The sequence below is a fragment of the Myotis yumanensis genome, unplaced genomic scaffold, assembly GCF_028538775.1.
Source record: "Myotis yumanensis isolate MYYU_CA2020_CCGP unplaced genomic scaffold, mMyoYum1.0.hap1 SCAF_8, whole genome shotgun sequence".
Classification (NCBI taxonomy): domain Eukaryota; kingdom Metazoa; phylum Chordata; class Mammalia; order Chiroptera; family Vespertilionidae; genus Myotis; species Myotis yumanensis.
The window spans coordinates 47,016,792-47,039,315 of record NW_027223759.1 but is presented as its reverse complement, the minus strand read 5'-3'; the positions used below and the strand labels follow the sequence as shown (position 1 = coordinate 47,039,315).

At 38.3% G+C, this 22,524-nt stretch overlaps 2 protein-coding genes across 5 annotated transcripts in view; one reads left to right on the top strand and one right to left on the bottom strand.

Annotated features, from left to right (window-relative positions):
* LOC139015253 (BBSome complex member BBS5) overlaps positions 1–16,026 on the top strand; it is a 43,692-nt gene extending 27,666 nt beyond the window's left edge. For all 3 annotated transcript variants that reach the window (XM_070422797.1, XM_070422796.1, XM_070422795.1), the window contains 5 exons: positions 3,823–3,980; positions 4,092–4,199; positions 8,547–8,732; positions 10,113–10,259; positions 15,263–16,026. In XM_070422797.1, the coding sequence (XP_070278898.1) occupies positions 3,823–3,980; positions 4,092–4,199; positions 8,547–8,732; positions 10,113–10,259; positions 15,263–15,374 (711 nt within the window). In that variant the 3' untranslated portion in view covers positions 15,375–16,026. The remainder of the gene's footprint in view (positions 1–3,822; positions 3,981–4,091; positions 4,200–8,546; positions 8,733–10,112; positions 10,260–15,262) is intronic.
* Positions 16,027–19,553: 3,527 nt separating this feature from the next.
* FASTKD1 (FAST kinase domains 1) overlaps positions 19,554–22,524 on the bottom strand; it is a 33,787-nt gene continuing 30,816 nt past the window's right edge. For both annotated transcript variants that reach the window (XM_070422800.1, XM_070422801.1), the window contains exons 13-15: positions 22,009–22,147; positions 21,056–21,170; positions 19,554–20,336 (exon numbers count right to left, since the gene is read on the bottom strand). In XM_070422800.1, the coding sequence (XP_070278901.1) occupies positions 20,241–20,336; positions 21,056–21,170; positions 22,009–22,147 (350 nt within the window). In that variant the 3' untranslated portion in view covers positions 19,554–20,240. The remainder of the gene's footprint in view (positions 20,337–21,055; positions 21,171–22,008; positions 22,148–22,524) is intronic.

The following is a 22,524-nucleotide window of genomic DNA, read 5'->3' as shown; positions in this document are numbered from 1 at the left end:
GTGGAGATATAAAGGCAAGGTGGTTACTCACCATCCACTTCGCTGATTTGCGAAGTATTCAGGCCGCTTGCATTTTATTCTACTTGGTGTCCTATTCCAATCCAAAAAAGCTATGATTGAACAGATTTTCTAATTTCTTCCAAGTTTCCTGAAACTAATTTGTCACCTCTTATTTATGGTTGCTGCCTATAATATAATTTTGTTGAAAGTGATAAGAACTTGTGTGTATATTTCGCACTTTGCATTACCTTCTAGGAAAAACTGTCTGCACAAGTGTCACTAATTGGAATTGATTCACAATATTAGGAATTTATAATGACTTTTTATATGTGATAAATGATCACATTTATTTGGATCACAGTTATACTTAGACATTATTACAATTTAATCTGTTTTGTAAAACCACAGAAGTTTCTTAGAAAACAAATCCTAAACTAATAGCCTCTGTAGTTTGTTTGAAGGGAGTTTGTTTCATATTATCAACACCTTGTACTTGATCAATTTATGAAGGAATCAGTGGCTTCACCTTTATCTTCACTAATGCCAATGCCAGTATTTTGTAGCTTACAACTAGCTAAAAGAGTTTGTTTAGTCATGGCCTGGGATTTCTGGGCACTTGAGTTGGGAAGGCTAGAGCTAAGTAAGTGTAGAATGTCATACCACAGTAACTACGTACTCTCAAAGTGTGTGAATACTGTGCATTCACAAAATATGGCATTTAAACCAGCTTTTTCTAATCTTGAAAAAATGTAATAATACATGTTAACCATGCTTCTTAATTTTCAAAGACCTACTGAAGAATGTTAACTAGAAATAAAAAAATAAAATAGAAGCTGTAATCATAAGTATTTGAATGTGGGACAGAAAATTTCGTAAGCCCTAATTTTAATTTCAAAAAGGGCAAATTCAATTTAAAAGAATAATTATATCTAGGAGGTAAAAATTACATCAAAATACAGATAGATACCTAGAAATAATAGATCCATGGAATATTTACAGCCTTATCTGTATTTTCTTCCATCCTGTTACTACCCTTACTTTTATTGACTTAGCCTCTCATTTCTGGTACAAGAAAACTGCTTGATGTTTTTATAACCATAAAAAGTTATACAAAGTTGAAAGGGTCAGCTCCCTGTCATTGCCCATGCCTTGCTCCTTTTAAAAGGCACAAGGAGTAGAACAAAATGCCAGGATAAAAACACCTGATCGTCCTGCCCAGACCTGAGGACAGAAACTCTGGAGGGCGAGCCCCCTAGGTGATTCTGATGCGTGAAACCACTGCTCTAGGGGACATTCAAATGAACTTAAATGAAATTCTGTCATATTGATTTTTCTTCCTATGAAGTTTTTAGTTAGCAGAAGTCTTAGCATTGTAAAAAAAATAATTCTCTACCCAAATAACAATTATTTTATAGGAGATTCTCTCTTCTACTGGATTCCTTTTTTTTTTTTTTTTTTTAAATATATTTTATTGAATTTTTACAGAGAGGAAGGGAGGGAGATAGAGAGTTAGAAACATCGATGAGAGAGAAACATCAATCAACTGCCTCCTGCACATCTCCCACTGGGGATGTGCCGGCAACCCGGGTACATGCCCTTGACCGGAATCGAACCTGGGACCCTTGAGTCCGCAGGCCGACGCTCTATCCACTGAGCCAAACCGGTTTCGGCTTCTACTGGATTCCTTAATATAACTATGAATTATTCATAATATCATAGGCTCATTATTAAGTTTCTCTTTACGCATTAAAGTAGAAAAAAGTCCAATCATAAAAGAGGGTAATGACTCATAAGAAAATTTAGGTATGAGAATTTCAGGTGTTGCATTTTTGCTTGTTCACATCTATTTAAAAAGTACTAAGTTAGGAGTAATATGGCCTTTGACTGTATACTGTAAATAGATTATGAGAATTTTTTTTACATAGGTAAGAGGGGGTTTTTTTTTTTCCATAGAGTTAATAGATTCATCAAATCTTTGAACAGCACCACATCTTAAAATAATCTAGGTCCAAACCCTAATTTTAAGGATGAGGAAACTAGAGCCATAGTGGTTCAATACCTTGACAGCTCACATATCAGAGTCTGGCAGGCAGTCTACTGTTCCGTCTGCTGCAGGAAATACCCCATTAGGAGTGGTAGGGGATGTAGACAATACTGAGAAGTGCGGGCAATAAACCCACCCGCATGGGGTCATGAGGGTTTCTGTTCCCATTTTAAGACAAAAACTATGGATTTATGTAGCTTGAATTCAGATATCACTTACAAGCTCTGTGAGCTTGGGCAAACTGTTCAACCCTTCTGTGCCTCAGTTTCCTCATCTGTAAAATGGAGACAATCAAAGTGCCTATCCTGGAGAACTAAATGAGATTACCCGTGTAAAGCATTTAGTACAAACCCTGTCACAGAGTGAAAACTCCATAAATGTTCATTGTTCTTTCTACTATACTGCACACCACTTTCTTTTTTTTTTTTTTTTTTAAATATATTTTATTGATTTTTTACAGAGAGGAAGGGAGAGGGATAGAGAGTTAGAAACATCGATGAGAGAGGAACATCGAACAGCTGCCTCCCGCACATGTCCCACGGGGGATGTGCCCGCAACCAAGGTACATGCCCTTGACCAGAATCGAACCCGGGACCCTTCAGTCTGCAGGCCGACGCTCTATCCACTGAGCCAAACCGGTGCTGGCACACACCACTTTCTTGATCAAAGGATTTCTTTTTTTTCAAAAATGAAAACATTAGTGATCACAATGTAGATATCAAAATTAGTAAATGCAAAGCTAATGCACATGTGGGGATTAAACCACTCGTCTCGTCTAGTCTTAATTAGTACTTCGCTTTAACCAAGGTTACTAGACCAGATACTGATGGGCTTCCACAGGGACCCCTCCCTATACCACAGCCATTAGTACCTACATCTGTTCTTGGTATCCATTTACTCAGGGCCCTATTTCTTTTTCTTCTGCTGCACAGAAGTAGCACTAGAGAGCTCAACAAGTCTGTGATGGCACTACCTTCCGAGAGCAGTTTCCTTGTGCCTTGGTGTCCTAAATGCAAATTGGAAAATCTTAAAATTACCAATAGTAAGTTGTAGTAGTAACAGTAAACTGAAACTGATGCCAGACATACCAAAATCACCTCCCCCAGGGCACGGACACTTAGAAGGCGATCTTAGGCTTGCAGAAGTGGCAATAGCAAAAATAACCAGTTACTTCCTAATATAAATTTTTTAAAAAGAGAAAGGTATTTCAGTTGATGCTCAACAAAAGGCTAGGAGGTTATAAGCTAGAACACCTGCCTATCTCATAAAGCAATAAAGCAAACCTGAAAAGTTTTGGAAGAAAGAAGATACTGCCTGAAGTTCCAGTTGTCTGTGGACTGAGCGACAGGTCCAGCTGTCCCGGATGCCGGCTTGGGGAGCATGTTAAATATAGCATGCGGGGATCACTCACGTACTGTGACCCTCCCTGCAGTGAAAACCTTTCTTTTGCCAGTGTCCTAAAAGTATTATGATTCCCTGTTCAAACCTGAACAAGAGATGAAAATTTGACAACAAACTTCACAGTTCTAACCAACCTCCTATGACTCATTTCATTCTCTTTCCTTTCTTAAAGTCCTACACATTTTGTTACTTTCAGCTATTTTGTTAAACCAAGTCGATTTTCTCACTTTTCTAAGTAAAATATAATACTTTTGATTTATAGTGTATTTTACTTGCAACATCTTTGACTACCTCAGAAAGTATAGATATTTTCTGGTACATCTGTAACCTTTTGCTAACAAGCTCCACATTTCCTCTTTTTTTTTTTTTTCTTTCAGCTTGATACCGTTGCATCTGAGTGGGTTGGCCTTCCACCTCTGCCTTCAGCGAGGTGTCTTTTCGGTCTGGGAGAGGCAGATGACAAAATCTATGTAGTTGCAGGCAAAGACCTTCAAACAGAGGCTTCGCTGGATACAGTATTATGCTATGATCCTGTGTAAGTTTGCATGACATTCCCATTTCCTAAGCATTCAGGTATAGGAGTGCCTAGAACATTCATATTTTTACTGAAAGCTTATAAATAAATTCTTTCATCTTCTGATTTTAGGGCTGCAAAATGGAATGAAGTAAAAAAACTTCCTATCAAAGTCTATGGCCATAATGTGGTTTCACATAAGGGGATGATATACTGTCTAGGAGGAAAGACAGATGACAAGTGAGTACCCTGAACCCTCCTGGTGCTTTACATCCAAGTGGTTTTTGTTTTTTGGTTTTTTTTTAAGTATATTTTATTGATTTTTTACAGAGAGGAAGGGAGAGGGATAGAGAGTTAGAAACATCGATCAGCTGCCTCCTGAACACCCCCTACTGGGGATGTGCCCGCAACCCAGGTACATGCCCTTGACCGGAATCGAACCTGGGACCCTTCAGTCCGCAGGCCGACGCTCTATCCACTGGGCCAAACCGGTCAGGGCTCCAAGTGTTTTTTTATTACAAAGGTTCCTTCCTCTTTTCATTTAAGTCTTGGGACTTGGGACTTGGTTCTCACCCATAAGTCTTTGGGGGAAAATTTTTTAAATTTTGAAAAGTTATTGGAGTATATTACAAACTAAAGGCTCTGTGCACGAAATCTGTGCACTTGCAGGGGGGCCTCAGCCTGGATTGCGAGAGGGCACAGTTCTAGATGCAGGAGATTGGCCAGCTGGGGAGGGACCACAGGAGGGCTCCAGGGTGTGTCTGGCCCATCTCGCTCAGTCCCAATCAGCCAGACCCCAGCAGCAAGCTAACCTACTGGTCAGAGCATCTTCCCCCTGGTGGTCACATCAGTGCACGTCATAGCAACTGCCTCCTGAACACCCCCTACTGGGGATGTGCCCGCAACCCAGGTACATGCCCTTGACCGGAATCGAACCTGGGACCTTTCAGTCCACAGGCTGACGCTCTATCCACTGGGCCAAACCGGTCAGGGCTCCAAGGTCAACCAGTTGACTATCTGCCCCCTGGTGGTCAGTGCACATCATAGCGAGCGGTTGAGCGGCTTTAGCATATCATTAGCATATTACACTTTGATTGGTTGAATGACCGACCAGACGACTGGACACTTAGCATATTAGGCTTTTATTATATTGGATGATTTCATAATACCTCCAACATAAGCAGTCTTACAGTAGAAAAGGAGTACTTAGGAGCATAATCAAATATTTATTTAGCTATTTTATAATTATATTTTACTGCATTAAAACCAATGGGCTTTTTTAATTCATTTGGCTAGAAGGAGATAAAAAATTAAGTATATCTCTTTAATTTAGAATATAAAATATAATTACTAACAATAGTGCATAAAAATATCATGGATTTGTACTTCACATTCATAAGAGAGGATTTAGATGGGTGAGCTTAAAACTGAAAAGCATGGTGACTGAAAATAGGGCAGTTATTTCTTCAGCAATGTTTCACTTTACTCCTGGACAGAGGGAGTATTCACAATATTTAATCCTGGTATGCCCACTGGTGCCCAGTCGTAAGTTTGCATGACATTTCTAGGCACTTCTCAAGGGTTAGGAAATAAGGAAAAATATTATATAACTCAAAGGGAGACCTGAATTCAGAGTATCCTAGAAGTCAGTCAGCTAAGCCAGTAGCCTGTCTGGTAAATTGATGATTTTCTGTTTAAATAGAGAGAAATATTTCCTGCCCCTGAAAACTCTAATTTGACTTTGTCATCATTTGTCCGAGTTGTTTCATTAATAGCGATGTTCAATCCTGGAAAGGGAGCCAGAATTAAGAATTATTATAAAATAAAATAAAAGAATTATAAGTGCAACGCCACACACAGAAGGGTCCAGGTTCGATTCTTGGTCAGGGACACTTGCCTGGGTTGTTGATTCCCTCCCTGCCCCCAGATTTGGGAGTCTGTGGGGAGGCAACCAGTCCATGTGTCTCTCACATGGATATCTCTGTCTCTCTCTTTCTCTTTCTCTCTTCCCCTTTTCCCCACTTCCACTCCCTCCCTTCCACTCTCTGAAAAAGCAATGGAAAAAATATCCTCTGGTGAGGATTTTTTTTTTTAAAGAATTATAAGGGCAAACAAGAAAGGAAAGTAAAATATGGAAATGTGCCAGAAGTAAAGAATTCTATGTTCTGGAGTTAATGGTTAATATTCAATTAAAATGACAAACATGGCACCTAAAATGTGATTCAAAAAACCAATGAGTTTTTATACAATTATTTTATAGTCAAAGGTAACATTCTGAAATTTTGAAGTCCTCCTCAATCCCAGCTATTACCGTCAAATGAATATTTAAAGGAAAGCCATATTATAAACTCACCCAGTGTAAAATCTTATTTTGGATGACCAAAATTTCTGTTCAAGATTAACTGCCAAACCCACTGTATCTGAAATGAAAGTTCTGTAGCTCAAAAAAAAAATCTTACTTGGGGCATTTTTTCCTGAGTAAATGAAATGGAAAATCTATTAAGCACTTCTGATTTTGGAAACATAATGACCCTGCCAAGTGGCTTAAATTGTTTCCTTCAAGTATTAGTAACTAGGAAATTGATATGTCAGTAAGAAGCATACAAGTCTTGTCAGTAAGAATATAGTAATCTTGAGAATATGATTAACCAAGGCGTGGCTTGGCAAATGCCAGTCAAGAACTTTGAAATGAGTCATTATCTAAAAGTAAGCACTGAGCCTTGACCGGTTTGGCTCAGTGGATAGAGCGTCAGCCTGTGGACTGAAAGGTCCCAGGTACGATTCCGGCCAAGGGCATGTACCTTGGTTGCGGGCACATCCCCAGTAGGAGGTGTGCAAGAGGCAGCTGATCGATGTTTCTCTTTCATCGACGTTTCTAACTCTCTATCCCCTTCTCTTCCTCTCTGTAAAAAATCAATAAAATATATTTTAAAAAAAATAAAATAAAATAAAAGTAAGCACTGAATTGTACTAGTTATCACCACTAAATGTGAAGAACATGTCTTTGTATCATGTTCTAGTCAAGAAATCTTAAATGTTTTTTCTTTTATTGATTCCAGAGAGAGGAAGGGAGAGGGAGAGATAGAAACATCAATGAGAAACATCAATTGGCTGCCTCCTGCACACCACCTACTGGGGATTGAGCCTGCAACCTAGCACATGCCCCGACCAGGAATTTCACCTGTAACCTCCTGGTGCATGGGTCAGCGCTCAACCAGAGTTACACTGGAGGGGCAAGAAATTTTAAAGTAATATTCATAGTCAAACATTAGAAGAAATGATTCTACTTCAGGTATCTGGTCTGTTCTAAGACTGAAGAAAAAAATTGTCTTCACAAAAAGTTGGAATATTGTTTGTTTGCTTTTTGGCTACCAAATATATTCAGTTAATCAATTATTATTAGGAATTCTAAACTTTCATCAGTGAATTGTGGATAACTTTAAGGAAACATAAGAACCATACTAAGAAGAAGAATTCAGATGAGTCCAAGTTTTTCTGGTAGCATTTAGCATATAAAACTACTCTCATTACTCATCAACTCAGATGATTAGTTGTCTAATCTATAGTCCCAGGGTTCTTAAAATACATTGGTTTATTAATGATGGACTGAAATTAAATGAGCCATCATATTACATAGTTAAATTTTAAAATAGGTACAGTCTCACCTAATTATTTTTTTTTCATTTTATATTCATTTTTTTATTTTGTTTTATTGCTTAAAGTATTACAAAGAGTATTACATATGTCTCCTCTTTTTTTTCCCCCCTTGACCTTCCCCCGGCCTCCCCTACGCCCCAGTGTCTTGTGTTCATTGGTTATGCTTAAATGCATGCATACAAGTCCTTCAGTTGATCTCTTACCCCGGCCTTCCCACCTAATTACTTTTTAAGTCAACTGATTCATTCTTAGGATATTCAGATAATGAAATAAATGTTTTGTTACTAATACACAATGAAGGTCTTATGGTTTATATTTTGCTCTATTCATGTCTTCTGTTGAATTCAGTAGCAGGATTAAAATATACTCTATGTGGGTTTCCTGCCCTGGCTGGTTTCTCAGTGGTTAGAGCATCAGTCTGTGCACTGAAGGGTCACAGGCTTGATTTCTGGTCAAGGGCATGTACCAGGATTGCAGGTTTGCTTCCCACCTCCTACCCCAGTTGATGTTTCTCTCTCACATCAATGTTTCTTTCTCTCTCTTTCTATCTTTACCTCTATCTCCCTCCCTTTCACTCTCTCTGAAAAGCAATGGAAAAAATATCCTCAAGTGAGGATTAACAACAATAGAGTAAAGGTGTTCTACCTTCCAGTACTATAATTAAATTATAAAATAGTTTTGGTCCTCACATTTGAAACTGTCCTTTGCTTGGTGGCATATGTTCAGATTAAGTATACTTTGGGGTTGATCAGTGTCACCCCAATAAATCCAATAAAAAGAAAAAATAGATAAAGAATACTTTGGGGGTTTTCTGATCCTCTGCTGTACTACATATTTCATATGAGAAGCAAAGCTAGATGACTAGTGAAGTTGCTTCTTTCAAAAAAGGAAGGTTCTATAAGGATCATTTGTTGTCTCTTATGTTTACAGAAAGTGTACAAACAGAGTATTTATCTACAACCCAAAAAAAGGAGACTGGAAAGATATGCCTCCCATGAAAACCCCACGTTCGATGTTCGGAGTGGCTATCCATAAAGGCAAAATTGTGGTTGCAGGAGGTGTCACTGAAGAGGGTCTTTCAGCGTCTGTTGAAGCTTTTGACCTCACAACCAATAAGTGAGTTACTGCATATGAATCACTATACATTTTAAGTTTTAACTTTGGATAAATGTCAAGCTTTCTAGAACAGGGGTCCTCAAACTACGGCCCGTGGGCCACATGCGGCCCGCCGAAAACATTTGTTTTTTTACTTCAAAATAAGATATGTGCAGTGTGCATAGGAATTTGTTCATAGTGTTTTTTTTAAGCTATAGTTCGGCCCTCCAATAGTCTGAGGGACAGTGAACTGGCCCCCTGTTTAAAAAGTTTGAGGACCCCTGTTATAGAACATGGGGAGAGGAGGACAGGAAAGTAAGGCTTAAAGAGAAAATATCTTCATCTGGGTTTCTTTTCCTGTTACTGAGTGTAAAAATGCCTAACATTTTGCTGCATTACATGTGTTTGTAATTTGGAACGCATGACCCTAAAGGTAATGTTGAAGTACTTAATTCGTACTTGTTATTAACTTTGTGAATTTAGTCATGCAAAGGTAACACTTCTGAGTAATTATCTACACATAGGTGGATATACATGTCTCTAGAGAGTTATTTGATTTGAAACAGGTAGTTTCTTTAAGGATGAAAAAACCTCCACCTTAGCTTGTGATATTTGTAAAGCATGAGTGCTTCAGAAGTTTAATTCTTTTATGCTCTTTATGATATTCTTAAATTTTTAACTTTTAAGCTTTTATTGGCTTAAAGTTAATGTGAAAACATTAGACAAATATTTACATAAAATTAGTCTTTTTTAAATTTTTGAGCTCACACATCTGGATGAATATATAGTTTTATACTCTCAGTTTAGCAATGAAGAAAAAATTAGAGTAAACTATTATTACATTTTTAAGAAACCATGTATGCCTGATTACAATAGACTTTAGTATCTGAAAATTACAAGGAACTTCTATGGCTAGGACTTAAATAATCATTGAAAATCATGTTTTTGAAAACTATATAATATGGGTAAACTCATGATATAAAAAGTTAAAGAAGCTGCACACAAAATTGTAATTATTTTCTTAGTCTCATTCATATGTATGAATGGATGTTTATATTTAAATGTATCCTCTTATAAAAATGACAAAATTACACCAAAATGTTGCTTATGATTAAGTCTGGAAGGTATGATCATAGGGGATATTTATTTTCTTCTATACCTTTCTGTATTTTCCAGATTGTCTACAGTATACATGTTATTGTCATACTGAGAACTTTATATCTAATCTGGTTATTCCTTTCAAAGAAAGTAATAATATTTAGATATTTCCTAGTAGCAAATTTCATCTTCTAATTTTGGGTGCCTATGCTACTTGAATTTCTTTATAATTACTTATAATTGGTCAGTAAATACAGTTGGCATTTCTTTAGTTTTACATTGATTATTTTCAATAATTCCTAGATGGGAAGCAATGACCGAATTTCCCCAGGAAAGAAGTTCCATCAGTTTGGTCAGTCTAGCTGGATCCCTGTATGCCATCAGTGGTTTTGCCATGATTCAGCTGGAATCCAAAGAGTTTGCACCCACTGAAGTCAATGATATATGGAAGTAAGTTCTCTCCACTTCAATTTTCCGAACCAAATATCAAATTCAGATAAGTGATAACTGATAAAATGAACAATTTTTAAGTAAATAGTAAGCCAGACTTTCCCAACATGTAAGCTACTTATTGGTGGTAGACTCGGAATCTAATTGAACTTTTGCACATGCTACTTCTTCTAACCAGAACTTATCTGGGCTTGTTCTTAACCAATTAAATGAGAATTTAAAACAGAGTTCTGAAGAAATATTTAACCTCTTGAGTTTTCCACCAATTCATGAATTCTATTTTAAATCTAATTTCTATGGTTTTACATATTTCCTGAGGATTTAGTTACAAAAGTTTTTTTTATAAAAAATGTATATATTTTTAAATTGATTTCAGAGAGGAAGGGAGAATGAGAGAGAGAGATAGAAACATCAGTGATGAGAAACATCCCTGATAGGCTGCCTCTTGCACACCTCCTGCTGGGGATCGTATGTGCCCTTGACCAGAATCGATCCAGGACCCTTCATTCTGTAGGCTGATGCTCTATCTATTGAGCCAAACCAGCTAGGGCTAGAAAAGCTTTTATAAAAAGTAAAAAGTAGCCATCCATTTTACCTCCCAGATAAGTGTTGTGTCATGAAGAATCACATAAGTCAGAGGCAGGGTATACAGTGTATAGATGTCTGGTCACCATCAGAAAACCACATGCCTGCTGCCTTCAGCCCAGGCACTGTACTTGGGGATCTAAGTTTACAGGAAATAGATCTCAGTTGCCCAAGGTGAGCATACATGAGTTCAGGCTGAACATCCATCCAGAAACTGCCAAACTCATGCTTTTCCCCTCAGCTTAAAGACTAGCCCCTAGAAGGACACATATGTAATACCCTTTGTAATACGTATTATATTTTTTTTTAAAGAATTAAAAAAAAAAAAAAAAGACTAGCCCCTACCCCCAAATCTGGATGGCCTTACCTGGCCTGTCACCAGATTGTCCACAGCCTTGGTACTCAAAGTGTTGGCAGCTCCTGGGAGCTTAGAAGTGGAGAATCCTAGGCCCCACCCTAGACTACATCAGAATCTGCACTTTAACAAGATTCCCAGGTGACTTATTTGCATGTTTAAGTTTAGATACAGCTTGGGAAGAGTGATCAGTGAAGGCATACCACTGAGCCTGAAAGTGAAAAGTTAATATTATTTGTTCTATACCTAGACCAGCACATGCCTTATTCCCAGCCAGTGAACTGCTGCCGTCAGCCCAGGCACTGTGCTTGGGGATCTAAAAGGCCAGTAGCTTAACTGAGCAATTATTTTGTGCATCCATCATTTCCTTATGTTGCTGTAATAGTACCAGCTGTGTAGAGAGCAAGAAAAAAGTGGCTATAAGAGAAAGTTAACTATTACCCTTCTCTTCCCCAAGGAAAGGAAGAGGAAGAGAAAGAAACTGGAGATTCCCAGGCAAGAGGCTAGACTTAGCAAGAGGATGAAATGGGGAAAGTCTGGAAGCAATTAAAAAAAAAGGCGGGGGGGTGAACTAATGAATGGTTGGAAGGGTTAGGGGTTTTGGAAAATGGGTAGGAACCAACAATAAGTAGGTAGTGATTCTCAACCCTGGCTCTACATTATAAATCACCTGGGATGCTTTTAAAATATACCGATTCCTGGGCCTTAACACAGAATAATTAAATCTGAGTTTCTGGAGATAGGGCCTCTGCTTCACTATTTCCTAAAACCTTCCCAGATGATTCTAATGTGCAGCGGCTGGTGTTAGGAAGGGTGCTGTCACAAGCTGAACTCCACATGAGCTACTCTAGTTCCCAAGAGCAGTCAAAAGCCAAGTTGCTTCAGCAAGAGGGTAGGCAGCAATGGAAAGTACATCTCCTGCTAAAGGTATTGCTGAGGGGAACCTGAGAGAGGGATCATCTCTGATTATGGTTTATTTTACAATTAGGGCAGCAGCTCCCAAGCTTGCTTGCTCACTGGAATCACCTAGGGAGCTTCAAAAAATACTGGCACTCTGTCACACCTCTATTGATTGTGACTTAATTAGTCTCAGGTATGGTTGGGGTTTTGAAACTTTCAAAAGATCCCTGGATGCTTCTAATGTGCTGACAAGTCTGGGAGCCACTGGATTGGGAAAAGGCATCAGGGGGCATTCACCATTGTCTGCTTGACTGTAAAATTTTAGATGTAGGTCCTGGTATTTTCCATTTGGTAATTAAATCTAGAACAGGGATTCTCAAACCTTGCTGTGTATTAGAATCACTTGGGGAACTTTTAAAAACTCCTCATGCCCAGGCCAATTAATTCAATCTCGAGGGTAGAACCCAGCCATCAATTGTTTTAATGTCTCCAAATGGTTCCAATGTCCAGTCAAATTTGAGAACCAATGATCCGCAGTGGTTCCCAAAGCAGCAACAGCAGCACCTGGTTTTGGCCCAATATGCCAGTTCACAGGCCTCACCGCAGACCTACTGAGTCTGGAGGTGGGGGTCCAGCAATCAGTGTGACTTGGTGGAAAGCCACTGATCTTTGGAAAAGTGGCTGCCCACTTGCCCTCGGCCTCCTAGTGAGGTGCTATTCACACATGCAGAGATGTAAAAAAGAGGTGACAATGATCAGGTTAACTGCCAGGAAGCAAACCTCTTCAGCCCCATTTAACTTCTACTTCCTCGTGCTCAAATGTCATTTTTTCATTAGGTCATTTAAAACCATCCTCTCTCCCCTGGCCGGCCGGCATGGCTCAGTGGTTGAGCGTCGACCTCTAAACCAGGAGGTAACAGTTCGATTTCCAGTCAGGGCACATGCCCAGGTTGTGCTCAGTCTCCAGTGGGGGTGTGCAGGAGGCAGCCAATCAATGATTCTTTCTCATTATTGATGTTTCTATCTCTCTCTCTCTCCCCCTTCCTCTCTGAAATCAATAAAAATATACTTTTTTAAAAAAACATTCTCTTAATTTGCTGCCCCAAATTTTGTTTAGATAATTAAGGTTCTTCCCTTTATTAGTAGTAAAATATTTTTTGCCTACTTTTCTCTACATAACAATCACTTGGTGTATAATACAACTGTTGAGAATTAAATTTGGACTATTGAAGAAAATAAGTCACATAGTGCATATCTTACATAGGTATCAGCTAATTATTAATCCTCACACAAGAATATTTTTTTCACTGATTTTTTTTAGAGATAGTGGAAGGAGAGAGGAAAGCGGTGGGGGGCGGGGGGGGGGGGGAGCTGATTGGTTGACACATCGATTGCCTGCCTCCCACACGAGGGGACCAGGGCTGGGATCAAACCTGCAACCCAGGTACCTGCCCTTGACTGAATGGCACCCTACACCCTTTGGTGCTTGGACTGACACTCTCACCACTGACACACCAGCCAGAGCTCGGGTATTTCTTTATGCCAAGTAATGATTGCTTCTGGAGGGAAAATAATGAGTAAGATATAAGGGTGTCCCAAAATTCACGCAAGAAGTAATTTTGATAGAAAACACAGGTTTATAATTAAAAATTGTAAATTTTTTATTGATTCATAAAGTATACAGTATAGGGTTATGTATGGAATAGCATATTGGGTAAATGGCCTCCATGGCTTTGCTGGCATATACGCACTCTTTTGTTGAAATTTTCCATGACCGTTTTGCATAAATGTGGCTGAATTTCGATGAGGCTCATTTTCATCTTGATGGCTTGGTTAATCAACAAAATTGTCGCATTTGGGGTTCAGAAAATCCACGAGTGATTGTTGAGAAACAAATACATCCACAACGTGTCACTATTTGGTGCGGATTTTGGGCTGGAGGCATCATCGGACCATTCTTCTTCGAAAATGCGGCTGCTCAGGCAATAACAAAAGAATGTGTATGTGCCAGCAAAGCCGTGGAGGCCATTTACCCGATATGCTATTCCATACATAACCCTATACTGACTTTATGAATCAATAAAAAATTTACAATTTTTAATTATAAACCTGTTTTCTATCAAAATTACTTCTTGCGTGAATTTTGGGACACCCTTTATTATTTGTCCTCAAATGCCCTTGAGCTTGTTGGGAACATAAATATAGGAGGGGGGATTAAAACAGAATAATTGCTATAAAGACACTATTTTTTTTTAAATAAATAAATTTTATTGACTTTTTACAGAGATGAAGGGAGAGGGATAGAGAGTTAGAAACATCGATGAGAGAGAAACATTGATCAGCTGTCTCCTGCACACTCCCCACTGGGGATATGCCCGCAACCAAGGTACATGCCCTTGACCGGAATCGAATCCAGGACCCTTCAGTCCGCAAGCCGACGCTCTATCCACTGAGCCAAACCGGTCAGGCAAGACTCTATTTAAAGGATAATGTGAAAAATGAAAAGAAGAAGGCAAGAAACGCTTCAGAGAGAAGGCAGCATTTAGGAGTTCCTCATACAAAGAGAGAAAAGCATTCCAGGCACCAGGCAGAGGAATTCGAGTTGTCTGTAACTTTATAACCCTGAATATTCACAGGGAACAACCAGATCTTACTTAACATCAAGTGCAGTCTAAGAACAGTACTCACACAGGGGCAGGAAAACGGATTTTTATGGTGTAACCACTAGTGTCAGGTTCTGTGCTGAGCACTAGTGTATGAGAACAACTGAAATTCATAACCAAAGCAACCATCAGTCCCTGCTCATCCAGTTCTTACCTTAAGGTAGAGTCTGTTGGCCTTGATTCATAAAAAACCAGCCATATCTATCATCCAAAGTGAATGATTGATTGCCTGTATATTACTCATCTCTGGATAGTCTCTGATTCCCAGGTAAGACTTAACTGCTTAAGCATCCAAATTAAATATTATGGCAGTTCAGACATCGCTCATTCAAAGGATGAATATTTGGGAGGAATCCAAGTATTATTCTACACTGGTCAAGGGCAACCTCCTCTGGCTAAGAGCCAGCAGGGTTTCTTCAAAGATTCACATTTGTGTATTTAACAAATAAAGAACTATCTACTTAAAAACTGCTTATTGATTACTCTTTTTTCTCTACCAGGTATGAAGACGATAAAAAGGAATGGGCTGGGATGTTGAAGGAAATACGTTATGCGTCAGGAGCTAGTTGCCTCGCAACACGTTTAAATCTCTTCAAAGTGTCTAAACTGTAAACAATAAGGTGAAAAATGTAATAGATTGGGAGGTGGTTTGTTTGGATAACAGGGCTTTAATTTATTCTGGGTTTTTTTAAGCCTATACAGAGATCCATGTAGAAATTATCCACTAAGTTACTGTGCAAGAGGTTAGCAGTGGGTACCAAAACCTCAGCGTCTGAATCTTCAATGTAATGACCATATCTTAAAACCATTTTCTAATGAAAAATCCAATATTAACTTGAACAGATTATTTCTTTTGAGACCTCTCACTCAATCAACGACTATAAAGCAGGTTCCTAAATTTGAGTTGCTAATCACTTCATTTGCATTTTTAGGGTAACTTTACATGTTTCCCATTACAAATGAAACTGGAGAATGAGATATGTACATCTACATTTTTAAATGTTTAAAAACATCAAAAACATTCCCTCCTAGTGCTTCAAGATATGACAAGAACCCTGTGCATTATATTAAAGATTACATGCCAAGAGACTTCCGAAATGCTATTTAAAGAGTATGATAAATGGGTCTCATTTGAAGGGGAAAAGTCTCTAAGTAGTCAAATTCAAGTGATCTTTTTCTCCATTCTTTTGTGACACTGGTATACTGTTTGTGATTTAAATAAAAAAATTTTTTTTTCAATTTAAAACCAGCCAATCACAGTTTTTAAGCCATTAACAAAAGTATCTGTGGTGAGAGGGAGGGGAAGTGTCCTTAAACTGCTGAGGCAGAAGTTGGGGCCAGTGGGTGGTATGGAGGAGGGTGTGTATTCATTGGTTTATCTATGCTTTCCAGGAAAGAGCTATTGCAAATTTCTGAAGGGAAGATGACTATATTATTCTATTTTTCTGGGATATAAGACCCTATATTCAAGTTGTTTGTTCTTAGTGTAGTAGTATACAGGGTGGAGCAACAGGTTTACAGTTGTTCATATGAAAAATAATTCAATAATTAATAAATAATAATACAAGAATAAACTCTGTGTTTCACATACTCACAACTGTAAACTGACTTTTGCCCCACCCTGTATATACTAAGTTGACTGTCCAGAACCATCACATTCAATGCTCTCCAATCATCAACTAATCATTGCCATGGGCCTCACGTGCTTTCATAGACATGTTTAACATCTGTCCCGACATGATATTTTCTGAGAAACCTGATTTAGGACTGATTTGGAGTATCCTCTGATTAGGAAGAATGCTGAACTCTATAGACATGAGATTAAGTTGTAAAAATAATGCTTTGGGATAAGGAAAATGTTCAGGAATTAGATAGTGGTGATGATGGTTGCACAATCATGTGAATGTACTAAAAACTACTGAACTGTACACTTTAAAAGAGTGGATTTTATGATATGTGAATTATATCTTAATGAAAAAAATGCTTTATTTAGACAGTTATTTAGACAGAAAAATCACCAAACAAAAATATAAATAGCCCTAACCGGTTAGGTTCAGTGGATAGAGCGTCAGCCTGCGGACTAAAGGGTCCTAGGTTCGATTCTGGTCAAGGGCATGTACCTTGGTTTCGGGCACATCCCCAGTAGGGAGTGTGCAGGAGGCAGCTGATCAATTTTTCTAACTCTCTATCCCTCTCCCTTCCTATCTGTAAAAAATCAATAAAATATATTAAAATATATATATATTAATACAAATATATTTATATATTCTTTGAATCAGGTAACTTAGAGAAAGGAGAGGAAGAGATGTGGTATATGAGAAGTCAGATTTTGTGTGACAATAAGTGAAAGGTATATCCGGGTCATTTAATCAGGGTTTTTTTTGTTTGTTTGTTTGTTGTTGTTTTTTTAAATATATACTGTCTGGGTTTTCATTTATATCTGGTTTATAATCCTCATCAGTTTAATTTCTAACCCTCACCAGTCTAATCATTTTATTCTAAAAGTTACACAGTAAAATATTTTAACCTGTTCAAGGGGTTTAGTCCTGGCAATCATTTGCTTTAGAAATAGGACACATTCATAAAATGGACAATAAACACTCAGCATTAAGTGTATCAGGTAATACAAATAAATATCATGAGGAAATTCAGAATTAGGAAACTAAATAAGGAGAAACATCTTTCATTTGCTTACTGTTCTGACTCTGTTTTGCACAAGAGGTTCTGTGAAGTTCACATTTTGTAAAATTAAGAACTGGAGCTCATCATGCAAAATAATTGGATATTTTAAACCTAAACTAAGTATCAGTGGAGCAAATTACATGCAGGGCACATATTTTAAGATTCAAGGCACTCTAGCCACCAACTTTATTTTGAGACAGAATGAATTTAGAGGGTCATGGAGTCAGAAGATAACAAATTTCAGATGATCAATTACCCACATCCCCCCCCCCCCCCCACCAGGTGGCCTAAGGGTCCTTACAATATGGCTTTCCACTGAGCACAAATATACCACTCTTGGAAGAAGGGCTAGGGATTATATCACATAGTAGGCCCTTAGTAACTATTTAATTGAATAAATATGTTGTAAGACAGAGGAAATCATTATTCCTTCCTCAGCATCTGTTGGATCAGACCAAGTCAAGATTGGTTCACTTCCCCCTCAGCTATCTCCCCATTTCTTTGCTTCCATTTATAAGAAAGTCTTGTCTCCTCCCATTTTCTCTTAAACCAGTCAGACTTTCAAACTCATCACTTCACCAAAACTACTCTTTTCACAGTTACCAATGATTTTTTAAAATATTTTTTATTTATTTTTTTTTTAGAGAGAGGAAGGGACAGGGAGAGAGAGAAACAGCAATGTGAGAACAAAACATCAATTGGCTGCCTCCAGGGATTGAGCCCACAACCAGGGCATATAACCTGACCAGGAATCGAAGGGGCAACCTTTTGGTGCATGGGATGACACCCAACCGAGCCATACAGGCCATGGCACCAGTGATTTTCACATTACTAAATTTAATGGATATTTCCCAGTTTCCATCTTACCTACTTGGCTTCCTCCTACCCCACTGGCCAATCCTGTCCAGTCTCCTTTGCTTCTTCTTCACCCTCTTCCTCTTCACCCCTTCATGTCCAAGCACCCGGAGCTCAGTCCTCAGACCTTTCCTTCAGTCACACTTTCCTCTAATCACTTTTAGTGATTTCTTCTAGTCTTATCACATTAAATACTGCTTGAAAGTTCCAAATTTAAATCTGAAACCGGCACCTCTCCCCTGACCTCTAAACTCATTTATTCAAGTGCCTATTTGATAACTCCACTTAGATATTTAAATGGCATCACAAACTCAACATGTCTAAAACAAACTCGTGATCCTCACCCTCACCACCACCACTTCCCACCTTCCTCTTCCCCTGAACTTCCCCATATCAATCAATGGCATCAACATCTTTTCAGTTGCTCAGGACAAAAACAGAATTGTCCTTAACTCCTCTCTTTTTTTTATACTTCGTACCCAATCTTTGAGCAATTTCTGATGCCTCTGCCTTCAAATACATTAAAAAAATCTGACCACTTCTCATTACCTCCAAGCCTCCATCCATCTCTTGTCTGGATTACTGCAATGATCTTCTAATGGGTTTCCCTGCTTATACACTTGCCCCACTGCAGTCTTTTCTCATATCAACAGAGTAGTCAAAGTGATCCATTTAGAATATGAGTACTTCATTTCTTTGCTAGAAACTCTCCAACGGCCTCTCATCTCACTCAGAGTAGCCATGAGATCATATATATTTGACACTGTTATCTACCTTTCCTCTTATACCTCCAACCCATTTGTTCTGTTCTAGCCACAGTCGATTCCTTGTTATTTTCAAACATAGCAGGCATATTCCTACCTCAGGATCTTTGCACCTACTCATCTCTTTGCCTAAAATACTCTACCCTGAGTCAGCCTCACCTCAAGTCTTTACTCAAATGATAAGCTCGTCTTTCCCAGTTCACCCTATTGAAAGTCACACCCACCCATAATGTTCCTATGAATTCTTCTCCATATCACTTAATATCATCTAAGGTGTGTGTATGTATATATATATATATATATATATATATGTATACATATACACACACACTAGGAGCCCAGCACACGATTCAAAATCACACGGCACCGCCCACCCTCCAGTCCAGCCCTGCCTCCCTCTCCGGCCCTTGAAGCAGCTGTGGCTGCTGCTGATCAGGCTCTCCCCCAGCGCAGGCGCCCGAAGGCCCCTGCCGCCCCACCCCCAATGCTGTGCGCGCAACCTGCTGTCTGGTCAACCTGTTACGGCATCCTGGTTAATTAGCATATTTCTCTATTTTTTAATATATATGTATACACACACATAGATAGATAGATAGATAGATAGATAGATAGATAGATATTTTTTTTTCCCCAGAAAGGAAGGGAAAAGGGAGAGAGATAAAAGCATCAATGATTAGAATCATTGTTGGGCTGCCTCCTGCACGCCCCCTACTGGGGATCGAGCCCGTAACCCGGGCATGTGACCTTGACCAGAATCAAACCTGGGACCCTTCAGTCCACAGGCCGACGTTCTATCCACTGAGCCAAACCAGCTAGGGCTAAGGCATATTTTATTCATTTACTTTGTTTGACTCCACTCCTGAAGATACAGTGTACTCACTGCTGTATTCTCAATATCAAAAACAGTTCCTGACACATAGCATGTACTCAAAGATGAATTGTAAACTATTTAAGTTTCTTAAAAGCTACATGTCTTTTATATTAAGAATGTTAAACAATTTCCCAACAGACAGTGGAGAGGATATTCTATTGTAAAATGTCTGTTTATTTTAATATGGATTCAATTGATCTTAAAACCAGTCAATTCTATACTATTATTTAACTGAGTCAGACCACTTAATTAGAATAAGTTCATATGTAACACACTATGGTAACTAATTTTAAATAAAAACTACTATCATGATTTGCCATCTCCAAATATACGTTCTCTTAGGTAGTCCATTCGAGCATCCTTCGTTGACAGTGCCATAGAGTTCCATTCTAAATGAGGGATCTGTGAAAAAATAAGTAATGCAGATTGAGTGGATTTTAAGGCAACAACAAAAAACATCAGGGAAGACTTCTAAGCACTACTGAGCACAGCTGTAGAAACCCTATGAAGTTAATGTACATAAGTATAGCCTTTGAACTCGTTTAGGAAGCCAAGTAGGTCCTTCTTCCTGGTGGCCCAGAAGACCTTTTTCTGCCTCACAGCTCTTTTCATCCTCCTGTTCCTGTAATACCAACAATGGACAGTTTTTCCTAGGCACCTTTCCAACATTCATACTCTAGCCTTTTTCTCTTACAACTCTATCCATCTGGTAAGATAAATGACAAGTCAACAGGTCTTCTAGATACAAGTAATGACTTTTATTTACTACTAGGGGCCCAATGCACAAAATTCGTGCAAGGGGTTCGGCCCCCGCCACCGCAGCAGCTGCCTCTGCCGCAGCTTCATTTGGACAGTCGTCTGAAAGGTTGTCTGGTCTAATTAGCATATTATGCTTTTATGATTATAGATTCTTCCAAAAAATGGAGGATATTTTGTTTCAGATATTTTAATACAACTTTTTTAAATATTAAAAAGATGTAATTCTAGAACTTCAACATTAAAAGGAAACACATGTACATTTTTCTGTCTAAATAACTGTCTAAATGAAGCATTTTTTCATTAAGATATAATTCACATACCGTAGGTTTTTTAAGACGATGATTGACATGAGTATCTCATACCTGAATTACACGATAGCCCAAAATCTCCAAATGTCGTTTTTTCATAGCAGATTTTCCTTTTAAATGAGGAATGTTTCTACAAAAAGCTCTTATATCCAAAAATTCCAAAGCAATTCTATATAAGATAAAAATAAATATTTGCTCTAAAATCAAAATGAATAATTATAAGCCTTTCAGGAAAAGGTTGTATTTTATAAACTAACAAAAAACCAAATGAATACAAATGAGTATACCAAGTTATCACCTGTCTAAATTATTAATGACAATTAAACCTATTTCTTAGAATTATGGCAATTATACTAAATATCTCCATGCTTTCACCCATTTGTTTCTCTATCCAATATATATTTCTTTTTTCTTTTTTTTAAAAAATATATTTTATTGATTCTTTACAGAGAGGAAGGGAGAGGGATAGAGAGTTAGGAACATCGATGAGAGAGAAACATTGATCAGCTGCCTCCTGCACACTCCCCATTGGGTATGTGCCCGCAACCAAGGTACATGCCCTTGACCGGAATCGAACCTGGGACCCCTGAGTCCGCAGGCCGACGCTCCATCCACTGAGCCAAACCGGTTAGGGCTCCAATATATATTTCTTATGAACCTACCATATGTAAGGAAGGCACTGTGAGATGCAAAGATCATATGACATAGCTTTAGTAAGAAATGGTGGAGGGCTATCAGAAAAGCAGAAAGGTATGGAGGCTCCAAAGAAGATGCTATTTGCTTCTGCTGAAGTCAACTAGGAGATTAGCACGTTATGCTAGGCTTTGGACAATGAAGGATGGACACTAAAGCAGAAAGCACAGTAAAAGCAAAGGTATAGAGGTAGAATGCATGAGATGGATGAGAAGCAGATTCTGCTACTCCATAAATCCTTGATAAATGAGTTCATTAGATTATGCCAAATATAACATTTAGATGACAAAATCTGAAACTAAAAAATAAGTTACCTTTCAGCTCCTGGTGGCAGTCTCGATCCAACTATTTGGGTATTTGATTCCCAGTGCATTTCTGGCAGTTTTCCCAAAGTTATATTATGGCTTCCATAAGGAAGAGGTTTTTTTCTTTTATCCAAGATACACTCAAAATCTATAAGCAAGTACAAGAATCAACAGTATGAATTATCCGACTGATTTTATAAGATCTGGTCCAAAATCAATCAATACAAATCAACCAGCAAGTATTATTAATCCATAACTAGTATTTAGCATGGGCTATATTTAAGCACTAGACTAGGCCAAATCACATTAAAGAGGTTTTTTTTAATCCTCTTAATTCTGTTGGTCACATTTGGAGGGAGCTAAGCCAGCTCATCTGAAAACTAGTAAAGATTCAAGTATGTATCCTGTCTTTCCTCAATGAAGTGTACATAAGCATAAATAGTTGACACTGAAAGCTTTTAAACAAATCCCAGCCAATAAATTCAGAAGGAATGATAGATGTAGAATATCACTACTTTGCCCCTC